The 18,044-nt window shown below is 37.3% G+C and overlaps 1 protein-coding gene across 1 annotated transcript in view; it reads left to right on the top strand.

Moving 5' to 3' along the window:
- Positions 1-15,524, top strand: part of PDGFC (platelet derived growth factor C) — a 124,294-nt gene extending 108,770 nt beyond the window's left edge. The window contains exons 4-6 of the mRNA XM_042049869.1: positions 7,492-7,699; positions 13,096-13,313; positions 13,974-15,524. Coding sequence (XP_041905803.1) covers positions 7,492-7,699; positions 13,096-13,313; positions 13,974-14,090 — 543 coding nt within the window. The 3' untranslated portion in view covers positions 14,091-15,524. The remainder of the gene's footprint in view (positions 1-7,491; positions 7,700-13,095; positions 13,314-13,973) is intronic.
- The last annotated feature ends 2,520 nt before the right edge of the window (positions 15,525-18,044 follow it).

Raw genomic sequence — 18,044 nt, 5'->3', positions numbered from 1 at the left:
GCTCTTACCCAAAAGAATACAAGAATCACTGGGTCATTTTGTAGAATAATGAATACTTCCAGTAAAGGAGAAGCAGGTAACTTTGTAGTGCTTATGAAATACTCATGAAGTAGCACATGCTGCTTCAGTGAGACTTACCAGATGGCACTGAAAAAATCAATAACATGCAACTGCATCCAAGAAAGATCGTTGTCTCTATGTATATTATTCCTAGGAATAGAAACCTCTAAAATTGTCATGATGAAGTGTATTGACAATAAGATCTCCCATACATACAGTGCTGAGCATTAGTTTTCTTCTTTTTGCCTTTTAAATGAATTAGTGTGGCTTGTTACTGATATATGTGGTCACAGGAAAAATCAAAATGTATTTTTATGCGTATATAAACACGACTATTTATGTATACATACATAATTATAGAAATTTATAACTAAGCAATCACTAAAGTTTTTTGAAAACGGCTTCCAGAGATTATTGCTATTGATGGCATCCTTTGAGAGTTAATGAACTAGCTCTAGATGTGTCATCTCCGTCTTCACAGAGTGTCCCTCACACCTGTACTGTCTATTCCAAAAGGTGTCAGTACGCATACACTTCAGGCAGAAAGGTGCAATTTGCCAGAGGAACACTGATGATTAGTGACATCCTGTGCTATTTCCATGCTGCTAGCTTCCTTGGGAGCACCTTGCAGTTGTTTCCAGCACAATTAGAATTCCAGGCCTCCTCTGTGAACTGCACAGAAACTCTATTTAGGGGAATATTTAAACATTTTCAAAAACCTTTTTATCTCAAAAGTTCAGCCTGAGGAAATGTTATGCTGTTAATTAAGCTATAAGACTGTTAGCCAACGTGACTTTTGCACATCTTTATTCTTTTATTCTGACTTGTGACAGGCGAAACCAGAAAGGCACAAATGTGTTCATTTTCCCTTGTGATCTCTGTGATCTTTCTCCTGTTGGTGGTTTTGGAGAGTAGAAACTACACACTATTCGGAAAGCAACCCTCAAACTGCAGTAACAAAAATATGGATGTAGAGTTTGGAAAGCCATCTCTGGCTTTAATATGTAAATTGGTGCAAGGGCATGCATGGAGTCTCAGCAAATGAGGTCCTCAGTGAGATAAACGGAAAACCCTGCACGCAGGTGAAGGGAGCCTGAACAAGCTTTTGGTAAGAGGCTGTAGCACACTGTAGGAACAGAAAATTTAGGGAGCCTGTGAAAGGCAGAGAGCTGGAGGCCCAGGAAAGAGGGGTGCTGTCATCCTGCAGTCTGGTTCTCATTTGCAGAAGCTGATTAAATTGAGGAGGGCTGGTACCCCTACCTGTGTGTCATTTGGCTGGCAGAAGTTGCACCCCTGAAGCGAGGGCAACTGAAGGAGAGGGATGTTAATTCAGTGCCACTGGAGCTTATTTCACCAGATCTACCTACTCAGCAGCTCCAGAGTGATGTGCCTCTCATGCAACTATCCTTGCTGCTGTGACAGTAACTTCAGCTAAAGCAGTAAAAAGTGCTGCAGTAGATGGGAGCTGTGGCAGCCTTCCTGACTTCCATCTCTGCCATGTGCAATAAACACCCTTGCCTTCTTCCTGGTTTTGCCTGGAACTTGCCCAGCTACAGATCATCTCGCTTCCTTCTGCCTTGCAACTTGAACAGGACTAATAATTTCATAGCTGCGGTGCAGGTTTATGTTGTACAGAGATGTCTTTACAAATGAGAGACTTTCACAAGTGCTTTTTTTTGTACTGCATATATGCAAGCAAGTAAGTGTGTGCTTTTTCAGGTAGGTCAGGATTTCCAGAGGCTTTTCACACCTATTACTGCATGTACTTACGGGAGAAAAGAAAGAGCTATTGTTACGCAGAGAAATTTGTGTCCTCAGGGCAAACTCGGAAGAGTTGGATATCTGCTTTCTCTCATAGCTTCTAATGATGCAAGTAGGAGGGTTACCTGTGATTATAAAGGAAGAAAACAGGCTCTTTATTGTGCGTGTTACAAGAATGTGCATGTACTCTAAGTTTCAAAAGCATATCTTTAAATCTAAGCGGGACTTGAAGTGTTCTTTTATAATAATTAAAAAAGCTCTAAGGATATTTCATTAAAAGAAATATGGTATTTCTTTCAAATTACTGATCCTAGTTGGGTTTCAGAAGAGAGTAGGTTCCTTTGAGGTTTCCTATAGGGTCCCTTCTAGTTTGATTAAACTACACTGATGTTTATTAGTTTCTCTGAACTGTGCCAACTGATGAATGGGTCATCACTCAGAAACTGCCTGACAGTGTTTTCTTCAAGACAAGAAATGAAAAAAAAAAAAGTGGGGATTTCTTTTGTGGGGCGGTAATTATTTTAGACATATTATTCAATACTTGTAAGTGTCCTGTCATGCCAAGTATTTGACTCACTTGTTTTTGTTTTTCCAGTCTTAACTTAGTGCTTGCATTATTAAACATGAAAATTCCTCACTCCTGGTGACAGCAACCTAACAATACTATTTCTTGCCTCTCCTTTAACTGGAAGAGGGTAGTGTTAGTACCTTGACAGTCCTATCCTAAGAAACAGGAGCAATATAAAGGCTTTTCTTAGGTCATGATAGTGCTTAAAAGCTGATCTTGTGTAGATTGTAGGTCAGTGTTCTAAATTGTTTATCCTTGGAGCAGGTTAGTGCAAGGAAAGAACAGATGGATAGTGGCAAACAGAAAAGGTTATAATATCCAGTCTCATATCCAAATTTATACCTGGTATCACTCTAACACACTTCTAGATTCTTCAAGGTAAACCGATAATGAATATCTAATAAAAATTGGTTGTATTCATTCTTTCCCAGAACTTGTGAGATCAAGTGTTACAAACCTGTATGCTGTGAAATTCCTGGTGCCAGAGTGACTCTAAAACTGTATTTGTGTTAGCAGCTGCTGTGCTTTCAGTTGTGATGACTTAGCTGTTGCAGATCTAGGCTTCTTTTTCAGAAGTTTACCTCTTGTTTATAATGCAGCCACATATACAGTCATGCAAGGAGACAGTACTTCCAGATGCTTTACATTATGAAGGTTTGTCCTAAATACTGTGCTCAGGATAACACAAGAAATACATGTCAAAACAAGAAATTAATCATAGTCCTTCAAGTTAGACTACATACTGAATAATACTTCAGACTTGAACTTCAACTAGATGATTTTAAATCTGTTTGTTGACATTTTTGTTCAGATCTGCTGCTTCAGTGAGGGTTGACTTCTGATTCTACTTATGGTAGTGTCCTACTCTTTTCCCTTTGAGAAAGAGGCTAGATGGGGTAGTTTTGATTCCTTTAACAGGGCACAAATAACATTGTGAGCACCATAAGATGCATTTTAGTCCCTAAATTTTTTTGGGGGTGCTGTTGTTATGTGTTATGTTCAGGGCTGTATAGTCCTGTGACATTAGTCAGTATTATTTCTGTCCTTTTTTCCGAGCCCATATCTTAAACTGTTGCCTAAATTTTGTGTATTGGCCTGTCTTGTATGTTTGTAAACAACTTAGGGGATTTCTGTATGGTATTTGTTTTGATAGAGCAAAGTGCACAGAAGATAGAGCAAAGTGCACAAAGTGTACAGAAATACAATATAAACAAACCTGACAAAAATTCTGTTTGATCCAACACTAATTGTCATTCTTGGCTGTTTTACAGGCCAGCAGAAGCTCAGTGTTTTCTGCTCTGGTCTTCATCCTGAATCATTTTAACTAACAGTAAAGATGCAGCTGTTTGTCTCTATCTTGCTTTTAAGCATATTTATGCTTATTAAAGTAATTTGAAATTGTTTCCTGGGTAGGAAAACAGAAACAAACCACAGATTTTTTTTTTTTTACTAGAGGAATCACATAGAGAACTTCATGTATTTTTCAAATCTATCTTGACAGAAATTATTCATGCTCAGGAAAAAAAAATAAGGAAGGTGATCTCAAACCTAAAACATTGGTATGAGTTGAGAATGTGTTGCTATGACAGAAATAGTGTTTACTGTCAATTAGTATTTATTATAGCAGAGCTTGGAGAACATCACTTCCCAGAAAATGGTTTCCATCAGGAAAGATATTTTGGAGAGCTGCTATATTTGGACAGCAGGAGTGTCTTTTGTCTTGGGTTATATCTCCCCTGTCAGATAAATAAATCTGTTAAAGCCTGATTATTTTCTAGCTGACCCGTTAGTGGCGACATGACAAAGTTCTGTGGACTAAATTAGGTGATGCCATCTATAGAATAGATGTGCAGTTGACAGATGGCTGCTTCATTATAAGATCATCTTCATTATAAGATCATCTTCATTATCTCCATCAGAGTTGTGCAGCCGAACAGCTAGAGATTATCAGTGGTCCTCCTGGGAGGCTTCCACACCACCATTCTGCAGTGAAGTGGCTTCTCTCTCTGACACCCACTGAGTACTGGTGTCATAGCCCAGCACAGAGAGTGCATTGAAAACACCAGTGTGTGTCAGGCACGCAGGTGGAGTGAGGCGTCCGAGTAGGACTGCCTAGAGAGATGTAGATTAAATTGCAACAGGAGTGATGGACTTCCTATAAAGTGAATGAAAGCTTCAGGTAAGAAGCATTTCAGCATTTCTAAGTTGCAGCTATGTTGTTACGTTTCAGAGTTATGCTGAAGTTCTGTATTGCTTGTTCTAAAAGGTGTGTACCATCAATGAAGTTGAGTTTTCATTTCTTGTATCAAGTCATTTCTCCTTTCCTCTCTGAGAGTAAAACCTTACTGCATGTGTAAACACTACCTATAGATGACAAACTTCGAAAAAGTCAAGTGAGATCATAAATTGTATAGAATTCCAATGTATAATTTTTGTCACTGGAAGGAGTACCGCTTATGCTGCCCTAGATGTTCTGTCCAAAAGATTTAAATTATAAAATAAGTAGTACCTACTAGCAAGTAAAAACAATGTAGAATATAATTAGAAGTACCATTTATATTGAACAGTTTATTGAATTGAGATTTCATAAAGGTTATGTCACAAATACAATTTACAGCATTTATAGCTTTATTATATCAATTATCTTTAATTTTTGGTACATTTTAACTGTCATATAAATTGACTAACTGTAAAGATTATTAGGAAAAAACATTCTTAATCTTGAGATTCAAATGACTTTATTCTAAAACATTCATCTTCAAAGTTGTATAATTTTGCTGTTTCAATTACTTTTTCTTTCTGTTTTGGGCTGCCATGAGAATGACTAGAAAGTGATGGCAACTTTAATTGTGTTACCATTAAGTGCAATGATTCACCATATCCTCACAACATTTTAACTCAGGCAAATGACCATTGAACCCAGAGTACCATAAACTGAGTGATTACTTGCTACAAATGTACTGTTTAGCAGTGCATGTTATAAGTTGTAAATATGGAAATAGATTCTAGACCAATGCATTTTATTCTAGAATCCACCTGTTTTTCTGGCAACAAAAATCCTACCAGAAGTAAGACGCTCAGGTAAATTCTTCAGATGGAAACAAAATAGAGGATTCTTTTTTTTTTTTTTTTTTTTGCTTCAGTTATTAGTTCTGCCACTGATTTTGTTTTTCGTGTTAGTAAAACCCTGCACCTTCAAACCAGGAAATGTGACTGTTACATCGCTGTGGAGAAAAACAGGAAGAAAAATTTTGGAATGTTTATTTTTTTGACCATCCGAGTTCCAGTGTCACAGCACTGTTCTGAAGCTTGCTGAGTAGCATATTTTGCTAAGAGCAACTATTTAAATTACAGACCAGAATCTGTTGCTTTATTATCATAACATAATAGATGAATCAACATGTTGCTATTTTTAATGTGGGCAATGGAGAAAAGAGAAAAAGAAATATTTTAATATTTTTAAAACCACATTCATCCAGAATGGGAGGGAAACAACTGTTTCACCAACTCTATTGGAAAAGATTAGCAAGATGAAAATATGGTAAAGTTAATAGTAGCAGCACACTTAATCTATGTTTTGTATTCTTTTTGCAAGACTTCCAGTTAAAAAGCAGCACAAATCGTTCTGGTGGTGCATTTCTTGAGGTTGTAGAGAGGGAAAGCCTTGAAGCAAAAAATAGGAAGGCTGTGGTGGTTACTTCCATTTGCTGCTCTTTCAACCACACATTTAGCTGAAACCAAAACTGCATATTTAATAGAATTTAGAGGACAAAAAATAAATATTATTATTGGTATGGAATACAGCTACCACAGGCATATATATTTTAGAAAACTTCTGCTGAGTGAGGAATGTTGCAAGAATTATTTTACTAAACCTTTTTTTTCCAGCATAACTGTTAACATTTCTCATCAATTTCTCTGATCATTTTGTGAAGGTAAATGAATACCTACCATTGATCTGACATTACAGATTGAAAAAATTACAGTATATATACACTTCACATTGCAGTGCTGAGAGTGCCATTTTGACACTAAGTGGTACGAGAATTTTTAAATATAGATATTGATATAAACACATATTCTTCTCCTTCCCATCTCCTAAGCTGGCAGCATATTCAAATTTTTCTGCATCTGTCTTACATGATCCAGATGAATTGCTCTGGTGCAGTACTCTGGACATTAATATCTGCATTGATGTCTGCATACAGAAAAGGCTAAAGAAACTTACAGGGCTGCAGAAACAGCTTCCTATTTAGGCTTCCCTTCCTGCCTTTTTAAATTCTTTTGAAAATACAAATTAATGGATAATTTTAAAACAGACTGTAGAGTGAACAAAAACAGACGCCTCACTTTGCTTGAATTGTGTGTGACTTAGTAGTCCTGTCCAGTGAGCTTGTCAGTGAGATTTGTGCTGTGGTAAAGTACTTTCTCAGGACTCAATTTCAACATTTAAATACTTTTGATTTCATTTGAAACATTTTTTTCTCTTCGTAACGGAGAAATCATTTTACTTATGCCAGATGTTGTTATTATTCTGTTCATTACTGTTTAATCAGAAACATATTTCTTATTACTGTATGAAACACATCTGGTGCTTTTTGTTATCTATAGATGAGAGCAAGAATATTTGCTGTCTTCATACTGGGGTATGTTAATATTTTGCATTGAAGCACAAGAAGACAAAGATTGTGGCTAAGTTTCTGAGGAAAGGCAGAATGTGGAATGTTTCAGATTCCTAGAGGGGTACGGGAAATGCCTGTAATGGGGTCATACTTTTAAATCACCCTTTGTTCTATTTCTAAAGTCCCATCCGTCACTCAGTAAACATCTTCAAAGGACAGGTGTAGTGGCATGCTGGCTGCAAGGCTGGAAATGTAAGAAGTAGGAAAACTGTGTAGTGGAAGTTTGTTTACAATTATTGCTAAAGAATAATTAGGTACTTTTTGACTCTTGTCATTTGTCTTATTAGATAAACTGTACTTTGGAAACAAGCTATCCACTTATAAACTTTCCCAGCTATGTAACTTGGTAAAGTACAGCACTTTGTCAGAGCAGATCCATTAACCCTCTGACTGGTGCTCTTCTCTTGGCTTTGATTGCAGCACCACACAGAAGCACCCAGCCCATCCTTGCTACCCCCATCAGCCTTGCCCTTGGATGTATTAAACAATGCTGTTGCTGGATTTAGCACTGTGGAAGACCTTATCCGGTACCTTGAACCAGATCGGTGGCAACTGGATTTGGAAGATTTGTACAGGCCAACGTGGCAACTTCTTGGGAAAGCATATATTCATGGGAGGAAATCAAGAGGTAACTTACTCTTCTGTCTGGCCTTGCAGCTTTCTACGGGTATGATTTCTTGACAAAGAATTAAGAGCATTCTTCACCTTGAGTTTTGGTTCCAAGAAAGGAATATGTTAGAAAGAGAGCACATATCATTGTTGTTAGCTGTCCTCACCATTGTATTATTTAAAAAAGGACAATAGCTAAACTCAAAACTCAAAGGAACTTAGCATGATAAGGCAGCAAAGGGGCAAAAAGAAAAGAAGCAAACACTGTAGGGAACCTGTGAGATCTTTATTTCCATAGAGTAGCAGGGCATCTTGATGGGGTAACATATTTGAATTTTTTGGGTTTCTTTTTTCTTATGGAGAGCAAAAACTGTATTTTTATTTGGGGTAGGTAATGTCTTACACTTATTATATCATGGGACCAATTGTTTATTTCCCTAGAATTTTTCTAGAGTCTACACGAAATGAATTGAGAGCAATTACCTAAATGTTTCTCTTTGATGACACCGCAGGAAATACCATGTGTCCATGTCTGGGTTGATCATGCAGTTGTCAACTTAATCAGAAGTAAAGTAGATTGTGTTTTCAAAATTTGTAGATCTATTGATCAGCAAGTCATTTTCTTCCATCTGCCTTTGACACTCATGAATTTCCTGCCGCATGCCATCCCGATACCACCCACTATTTCATGTTTATGAGTTCCGTGTGGATGAATAGCATGAAGGCAATACCACCTTCCTTGCCCACCACCCAGCATGAAAAGGAAGACATATGAGCATAACTGAACAGACTTCCCTGTTGGTGGTGTAAACTAGGTTATCATCTGATCAGCAAGAAAAGGGAGGAAGTAGAACCTTTCATAGCTGAAATGTAAGGGTCTGACAGTTAATTCTTAGATCAGAGCCAAAAAATCATTCTTTGTGTACCCTATCTATATTGCTATAGCTGTGCATAGAGCAGCTAAACTAGGATCCAGAGAGGAAGAAATATCTCTAAAAGTCCTCAGATAGTCATTTAACACTTCCTTAATTAGATTCAGTATTTGCCAAATGCATGCCATAAGCACACAGTAAATGGGAGAAAAACAAAATGCAAGTGCTGGATAACATCTGTATAGACAAAAGCAACTCCCTGCAAGACACATCTTAGCAAGAAACTATCAGAGTAAATCTTTTAAAGACTTCTAATTAGATGCTGAAATAGATTTTTCCACTGAATAAACATATCATGGTATTGCCACACTTGTCTTAGAGGGACCACCCTCAGACTGCATTACTGAGTCTGTAATATAATAGCCTGAGGTGGAAAGTATGTCCAGTTGAAATGCCATAGGACTATTCAATAGATAGGAAAGCAAAACCTTTTTCTTCTTTTTTCTTCTTTTTCCCCTTGTTATTCTCTCAAGCAGCATGTTTGCCATATTTCAAAACCTTTTTAAGAAATGTTTGTGGGAAGAGCATGTCCTAAAATTTTTGGTTTTATTCAAACTCTTTGATTTCATGATTAGATCAGTTTCATTTCTACAGTGTTTCAGTGTAAAAGCTAAATTACTGTCCTGCTTTCATAAACATGTTATTAAAAGTGTATCTTACTTTACATGGAGAACTGTCCTCTACTCCTACTTAATAATTTGTATGAAAAAGACTATATTTAGACAACCTAAATTCCAGAGAACTTCTGTCTCTGATGTTTTCTCTGGATAAAATGCTTCCAAAAACTACTAGTCAAAAAAGAAGAAATACCGAGTTCAGAGGCTTTGATGTCTAAATGTAGTCCTAATTCCTTCTATACTATTAAAAATGCTTAAAAATAAAATATATTTTGCAGTGCAAAAAAAAATTATCCCCTCACTTCTCACTGGAATCTATGTATAATCATTAGATCATATTCCAAAATCTCCTTAAAGAGGAAAAAAATAGTCACAATCGAAGCATAGTCCTTAGCAGTTGTGTTTTTCATACAGTTATGTGACTTTTTTTTCTTATACCCCACTTCTTGCTTGAGATTTTATGACAGCTCCTATTGTAGAAGCCAGGAAGAAATTTAGATTCCCAGCAACATCTCCAAAGTGCTTAGGAATGAAAACCATTCTGCTCCTATCTGTGCTCACACACAAGTGCCCCAACCAGAATTTAATTTGTTTCATTGACTTTGAGAGCAGTATCCAGCTGGAAAAATGTTTTGGGAAAGAAGTTTCCCTGTGGTACTCAATACGCATCCCAGAAGACGCCAGAAAATTGCATTGCCAGTTGCATAATGCAATTAATTTCAGGCTCATGTGAACATGGATTAGTTCAGTTGCATGTGCCAGTGAAGGCACATTCTTGAAATGCACTTTACTGTAGGCATACCTTCGTCTACATTTTTTCTCCCTTTTTCTCCTTCTCTTATTTTTATTTTAGTGTTTCCCATCTATGTGCTACTGCAGAGCCTTTCACTCCTCCTGAGCTAGTGCTAGACAAAAGAACCCTGAATGTTGTGTCAAACATGATACATGAGTGGAAGCCGAGTTGAAGGAGTGTTTAAATGTTCACATTATAACAGGTACTGTAACTCAGTGCACTTGGGAAATCCACATAACCTTCTATTGTGGTTAAGTAAACACTTTTAGGGGAATATATACATTCTCTCATCTAGCTTCATGCCCACAGTGTGTTAAAATAAATTTTGAACAGACAGCTACTCTTTGAAAAAATAACAGCTTCATTCACACACTTCAAAGAAGTGATTATATAAGCACTAGATAAATTTGCCACAGACCTTTTAATGAAATTGAATTACATAAGGTAGGGCAAGGGTTCATTGTGAGGTATCATAGCAATATACCTTAGTACATTTTAAAGCATGGAAATCAAACATGACATTTGTTCATCTCTCCTGAAGCCTGTTTTAACAGTAAAGCACACTGGAAGATATCTGCTAAGAGCTGACTGTGTGTTCTCCAACAGATCCCTTTTAAAATTAATGTCTGCAGGTCTGAGGGGTTGAGTTCAAATTAATTCCTTTCTTGTGACAAAATATGTAACATGCTGCTTATTTTAGTGCATTGCCCTTTTCTCTAGAACTACAGCTAGTTGTAGGTATGGAAATTGATGCATTTCTCTGCTGCTGCCAGAAGGCAGGAGGCAGCAGAGAAGGACATCCACACACAAGAATCTCTCTCCCTCTGCTCCATGGGCCTGCTGGAAGAGGTGTCAGTGCCCAGGTTCCACTTTCAATATCTCATGGTGAAGGGCTGAGCAGCACATAAGCTTAGCTTCTTCAAACTCACTGCACCAAGCATATCAGTCTCTGCAGAAACAATCTTCCAGTAGAAAGTATTAGCAGAACTAGCACTTCTCACAGTGTGCTTCAGGCATTTTATCCTCATTCAGACAGTTCACTTATTACATGTTTGAAAACGTAACAGAAGAAAGAAGTACTCCATTCCTGTCCACAGTCCTTGATTAATGGAGGTAGACACGTCCACCCTTTAAGTGACTCAGCCTAGAGCTATTAGCTGATCAGAAGGGCTTAAATAATTTCTGATTTCTCACAGTGAATCTCTCCCCCGGAAGTTTTGTCTCTCTTTTCCTCTGCTCCCTTCTCAACTTTCTCCAAGGAATGCTCTTGCAGTGTGGGAGGCAGGCTGGTGTCCTATCAGTAACTTTATTGGAGTTATTACACACTCCTTCCTCTTAAAATTCAGTTTGTTTATTTAGGACCCTATGTTAACCCGATAGTGATGGAATGAAGTGCCCCAGCTTGGCATTCACTGTGAGTGCAAGCAAAGAAAAGGCTTCAGTGTGTTTAACTGACCTTTCACAACAATAAATCCTTACTTATGGATGCCAGTATATGGATATGGCCTGCAAAAGAAATGTTTGAAGGAACATGGATTGAAATTCCTTCCCAAAGATCTGCTCCTGGGAGACCACCAGTGAGCAATTGTGCTAAAGAAATACAGCGTCTAGATTTTTTTATGTCTTATGTGTTTAAATAGAATTAAGAGGTATTATCTTGCCTTGATAGGCTGAAGTTCTCCTTGATGACCTCTTGAGGCTCTTTACATAGTAGAGAGGGGAAAAAAAGGTATTTCTCTAGAGAGTAATTCAGATCAGAAACTTGTTTTAGCTTTATTGCATATCTTTTTATTTGTGAATGGATAACAATAAATTATTTTTTTAAGGAATATTAATGCACTGGGATATTGTTCCCCCTAGTTTTTTCTTGATTTAGCTTAAAAATGGTTGGTTAAAGATCTCTGCCACTTTGGTCGGGGCCTCTATTTTAGTCATCTCAATAGGACCTTACCTTTTTTCTTTCACTTTTTTTTTTACTAAAGAGAGTAGTATCCCTGTGAATTAGACATCACTTCTGTTCCTTAATGGTAGATATGGAGAAAAACAGTTCAGACAAAAGATCCTAGATCATGATCATAATAGTCTGACTTTTCTGAAATAAATTCAATTTACATTGCTTTTCACTTTTTTTTTCCAGTCTTTTTTTTTTTTTTTTAATTCCAATTTTAACTGCTTCTTTCAAGGCTTGTTATTTCTTGACTATGCAGCTAAGATGAACCTAAGGGAGTTTGTTTTCTTTTGGATCTTTTCATGAACTTGCTGTTCAACCATTGGCATGGTATGATACAGTGAAAACAGTTTATAGGGAAACCGGTGCCAAATATTAATATCTTTAACTTGCATTTCGAGTTAGGTGCTTACAAGGAGGAGCTTTTATTTAAGACACATCAAGAGAAAATGAAACCAGAGAAGCAACAGAAATTCATATATATGCTGCTATGAAGAGGGAGGAGGAAATGGAGCCTACTAATAGTTATATAGATATACAATCTTGTGCACTTATTTATTCTGTGCAGAATTCCCTGATGATGACAACTTCTTGAAGTTCTTAGTCCATAAAAGTGCCTTCTGCTTAGATATGAATGGTTTCATTCTTTCTTATACTTAACAATGCCTTAGCAAAGAAGCAATAGTTGAAATTTTAACAAGGAAGAAGTTTGAATGCTTTATGCAAGTGAATTAAAGTTGTTGAAATTTTGCAGGATTCTTAATTGCTCTGTGTGTGTTTCTCCAATCCAAAACGACTCTAGTAAGCAACAGTGGAGCTCATAGTATTAGTGTGAACAAAGTGAATTCCATTAGCGTTGATTTGATGAAACACATACTGGAACGTAGTAGTCAAATCTTGCTTTAATTTGAACCAACTTTGCCAGAGTTTTAAAATAATTGGTGAACAGCAATCATTCCATTTAAGTTTCCTGGTATCCACGCAACTGCAGTATTATACTTTCGTGCTGAACCTGGTTCACAAAGGTGAACCTTCCTCATGGGTTCTGCACTGCTGAAGTTTACTTACCACAGATGAACTTGGATTGCAAATCAGGACAGCACCATTTTCTCTGTCTCTTTGCAGTGGTGGATCTGAACCTCCTGAAGGAGGAGGCGCGGCTGTACAGTTGCACTCCTCGCAACTTCTCCGTGTCCCTGAGGGAGGAGCTGAAGAGAACTGACACCATCTTCTGGCCACTGTGCCTGCTGGTGAAACGCTGTGGTGGAAACTGTGCCTGTTGTCAACAGAGCTGCAATGAGTGCCAATGTGTGCCAACAAAAGTCACCAAAAAATACCATGAGGTATGCACTATTTTTACATTTGCATGTTTGGAAATACTGAAAGCAAATTAAGGAGTTTATTTTTAATAAAATGAGTGCACCAGTATTAATATTTTAATATTTTATTTATTACACTTTTAGTAAATATATTTTTCACATTTTAATTAGATACTCCATTGAAAAAAGTAAAATATTCCTTGTTAGTATACTTTTCTTTCCAACTATTAATTTATTTCTGAGGTATTTACTGGTGCGGTTCAGACACATCGCAACCATACCTTTTGTTCATCTTTCTGTAGTGGTAGATATCAACTTTATGAAGAAATAAATATTTGTTCATTTCCATTGCTATAAATTGATAGCTAAAATTATTTATGATAGAATTATTAATTGGGTTAACTCTACTGTTTGCTCTTAAATAAAATTAAGTGAAAATCTGAAACTGCAAGACCCTTCTTTGATAAAGCAACATGATTTAATCATGTTCAACATGATTTAATAAATTTTGTAAACAGCTTGAGGTAAAAGCAAAAATAGTAACGAGTGGGTGGAATTAATGAAGAAATTCAGTTTTAATACACTTCATGTCATCCAGTGTGTTTCCAGTGCAATCTAAGTCATAGTCTAGGTGTATGATGAAGCACTTGCTGTTTTCTTGATGCTTGGCTTCTTCTCCTTCAGGTTCTTCAGCTGAAGCCAAGGATTGGTGTCCGGGGATTGCATAAATCATTGACAGATGTACCCTTGGAACACCATGAGGAGTGTGACTGTGTGTGCAAAGGGAATACTGAAGGATAAACATGATTTAATTGTGCTGTTTTCTTTCAAAGCACATTCAATCGATGGCTGATTCTATTATGGGGCTTGTGCATTATCTCCTTCTGTAATCTCAGTTGTTTGCTTTGGGGATCTTCCATCTTGAAGATTTACAGTGAGCTCTAAAAAGAGGAGAAGCCAAACTGGGATTATATGTTGTGTGACAGCTCTGTTTGGAGGCCCAGTGAAAGGATGGGAGAAAGGCATCAATGAGGGATTTAAAATATATGTATTGTTGTTGTTCCCCACAATTTTCTTGGCAATACATGGATTTATAATTTAGGAGTAAAAATAGAGTTAGAAGGCTGACATCATGGAGACTTGATCCTGCTGGCTGTCTCATTTCTGCAGCTCGAGTACATCTGGCCTCTGGTTGAAAACACCTGAAATCTTTCTGTGTTCAGCTACTCCTACGTACTCTAAATCAAAGCATTCTCTGTTGTATAAACTTGGGTTAAAACAGACTGTCTTTTTCCAAATTAAATTTAATTTGTCTAATGCTGGTAGGAAGGACTGGATTTTTCCATATGCTCTAGTAAAGCTCCTGCCTTTTAGAAGGAAGACTGGACAATAACGTGAGCTAAGGAAGCAAACATTGAAAAGAGCAGCGCCTTCATTCTTACTACTATGGCTGATGATTTTTTGTTTGTGTGTTTGTTATTTTTTATTGTGTACATTTTTATACTCTCCTTTTGACAATATAACTATTTGCTTTTCTAAACTTGTTAAATATATCTATTTTTACCAAAGGTATTTAATATTCTTTTTTTTTATTACAGCCTAGATCAACTATTTTTTAGTTTTGTGAGACTTTAAAGCCAGATTTATACAGTTGGAGGAACAGAGATGTTGTTACAGTGGGAAAGAAGCGTGATCTCTTTGTGGTTTGTTCCAACATAGTGAAAAGTACAGTTTTTCACCTGAATGCACAGTAATATTAGAGATGTGTGGATGAAGCTCTAAGCTTGCTAACTCCATGAGACTAAAAATATGAGACAGAGGTTACTATAACCGGTTTCAGAAGCTGACTTTAAAAATTCCCTCTCTCCATACTGGCCTTTGTTCAGGTAGAGAAGAAATGAGCATAGATAGATGCATTCTGGCTTGTTTAACTCTTTAATTTCTTTAAAGTAGAATGACCTACAATGTAAGACAAGAAAGCAGTGGCTTGCAGCTGTCATGATGCATCATGGTCATGGGAAGGCAGCCTTGTCAATGTTGAAGTGTATGGTTTTCCATTGGCAGAAATAGCTGTTTAAGTACTGTTCACTCACAGGAACATAACACTCTGCAGTGCAGTTTGATGAACTATGGTATTGTTCTTCTGTATGTTATATTCTTTAACCAGTACACTTATCCCACCCTATGCAAATTGAAACGGAAACAATAAAGTATTTTGCTTGTAAAATGCTTTAATATTATGCCTAGTTTATTTTTTTGACTATTGGATTTTCAGATTGTAATGAATCACAAAATAAAGTAATAATGCTAATTTTGGGAGAATAAATATTTCAGTGTGGTCGCGTATTTGTACCTGTCAATATACAATCTAATGGGAAAAGTTAGGATGGTGATTTTCTCCTTACCATGTTGAAAGTCAGCTCTTGAAACAGAAGATTTCTGTTGCCAAGACTTTATTCTGTTGCTTTATTAATTCTGCATTACTGGAAATCCACAAGAAGAGAAAGGAGAGGAATTAATGTGATGCTATTTGTATAAACATTCAAAATGTTCAAAATTGTGTGGATGTGAAGCCATTGGATTGAAATAAAATCTTCTGTTATTGTTTCCATAGTGAAAATGAATTCTGATGAAAATTTGGTTTTTTGCAAGTTGGTATGACTTTCTGATACCGGTTCTGGAAAATACTCAGGTGGCTTCTTATTTTGTCCCCACCCTCAAACTCCTACTCAATAAGAAAAATATCTGGTGTAAATGTGACATATAATTATCTAGTCTGAATATTAACCCTGTGTCAGAATTCAGAATTATGGTCACAAAAGAAACCTGGTTTACTTGAGTTTTGAGTCTTCGACCAGAAGTGTGTTGCAGGGATGTTGGGGATGTTTTTGCATTAATGTTGTCCCCCTTTTTTTTTTTTTTATTTAAAAAGTTTTTGAACAGCAAGTCAAGGTAAAGACAGAAATCATAGCCTCTGGAATCATAATTCAGCAGAAGAATCAAAAAATGTAATTCCATTACAGAAATTTGTGCTGGGGGAAATGCAGGGGGTCTTATCCTCTCTGTAGACTTGCTAGGAGAAGAAGTCCAGTCATGAATTTTGGGGTAGATATTTGGTGGCGGCAGAGTAATGGGGAGTTTCTGGAACCGTGTGGGATTATGGAGAGTAATGTTTTCCAAATGTCACAAGTAGTTTTTTGTATTGCCCTCCTCTGGCTCACTTTCTTCCTTGCCAATTTCTTGAACCAGTTTCCTTCCCAACTGCTTTCTATGGACCTGCATCTGAGCTCCTCACCCCTTTGCTCCTTGTATCCCAGCTTCACAGGGCTGTTTCTCTTTTCTGACCCAAAATCAGCATCCTTTCTGTTTGCCACCCTCTTGTCAAGCACCATTGAGCTCTGTGCCTCCCCCTTGGCTCCATGCTCAAGCTTTGTCTTCTCACCACTTTTGCCTAGACTTTGTTTTTGGACATTCAGGACGTTCAGGAGATTTGGCACTCCACCTCCTCCCTAGCTGAAGGAGTCTGGACAGGCTCATTTCTCCTGCAGGAGGGGGTGTGGGAAAGGCAGCAGCTTAGGGGAGCAGTGAAGGGTGCAGTTCTCCTGCCTGGTGCTGCAGCCTGGATCCGGCCAGGCAGAGCAGCTGCCCCTGGCCATGGGTGACATCTGAGCAAAAGGTGTGGTAAAAACTGACTGAAGATATTAATCATTGATTACTAACAAGCAACTAATGGTGCCTTTCACAGCTACAGGAAATGGCAGCTGAATGCAAGGATGTGTGGAAAAAGATTGACAAAAGTGGGTAGTAAGCCTGTGATTTTTCTAATGCGGAATACAAGTTGCAAGTTTTGATCTTACATCTTTGTGGAGATTTTTTTAAAGTGTTGCTGTCTATTTTAAGCCATGAATTCCTGAATTGCATTAATGTAAGCATCAGTGTTTGGCAATAATGGCTGTTTCTAATGGGTCTGAACAGTGGAAACAATCGAATAGAATGAAGTAGCTCCTGTATACAGACAAAATCCAAATAGCATAGTCTGGATTTTGTAGGTTTTATCCTATGCCCAATAAATGTCTTCAGTTAAAAGTAATTGTTCCCCCCAGAGGAATAGGTGGGGGAACTGATGACTGATGTTGAGCCTTGTTTTTATGCATTCTGTAGATGCTCACATTCCTGGAACCCTCCTGTCAGCTATGGCCAGCATGGGAGTCATGTGGAGAAGCACCATATCTTTACTCACTGAGAGCGTTAACTGCAGATCTCTTGGCTCTTAAATTAGTTTAAGTGGTTTTGCTCTATGTCTGCCTGGTTGAACAGGCTTTCAGCTCCTTTTCAGCAGAAGAGGAGAAAAAAAATGTGGATGATACAACAGTGTATGGAGAAAAAGATAGACAGAAGCACAAAGATTTGGTTTTTATTAGCTAGTGCATCAGCTAATGCAAGCTGTTACCTGATTTCCTTTCTAACAAAGAACGGTGTTGAAACTCTTAAAAATTTGCAATTCAGATGCTAGCTCCTTAAATAGTCTCATTTTGATTACTCCAAACTCTGAAAACAAAAATTGTAAACATTTACTTTCTGTTTGTCTTCTGAAGATACAATGGTAGTGCTACTGTTCAAAGCTCTCTCATGAAACCTCATGGAGAAATGCTAAAGAATCATGGTTGCAAGGTTCTTGTTCAAACCAGGTGCTGAAGCTAAGTAGACCAACTTTTCTCATTCTGTTTGTCATATGATATTTAAATTACTTTCAGC

The sequence above is a fragment of the Corvus kubaryi genome, unplaced genomic scaffold, assembly GCF_017639235.1.
Source record: "Corvus kubaryi isolate FWS band 111438036 unplaced genomic scaffold, C.kubaryi_AGA036_p1.0 71, whole genome shotgun sequence".
Taxonomy (NCBI): domain Eukaryota; kingdom Metazoa; phylum Chordata; class Aves; order Passeriformes; family Corvidae; genus Corvus; species Corvus kubaryi.
This window is presented reverse-complemented; position numbering and strand designations above follow the sequence as displayed.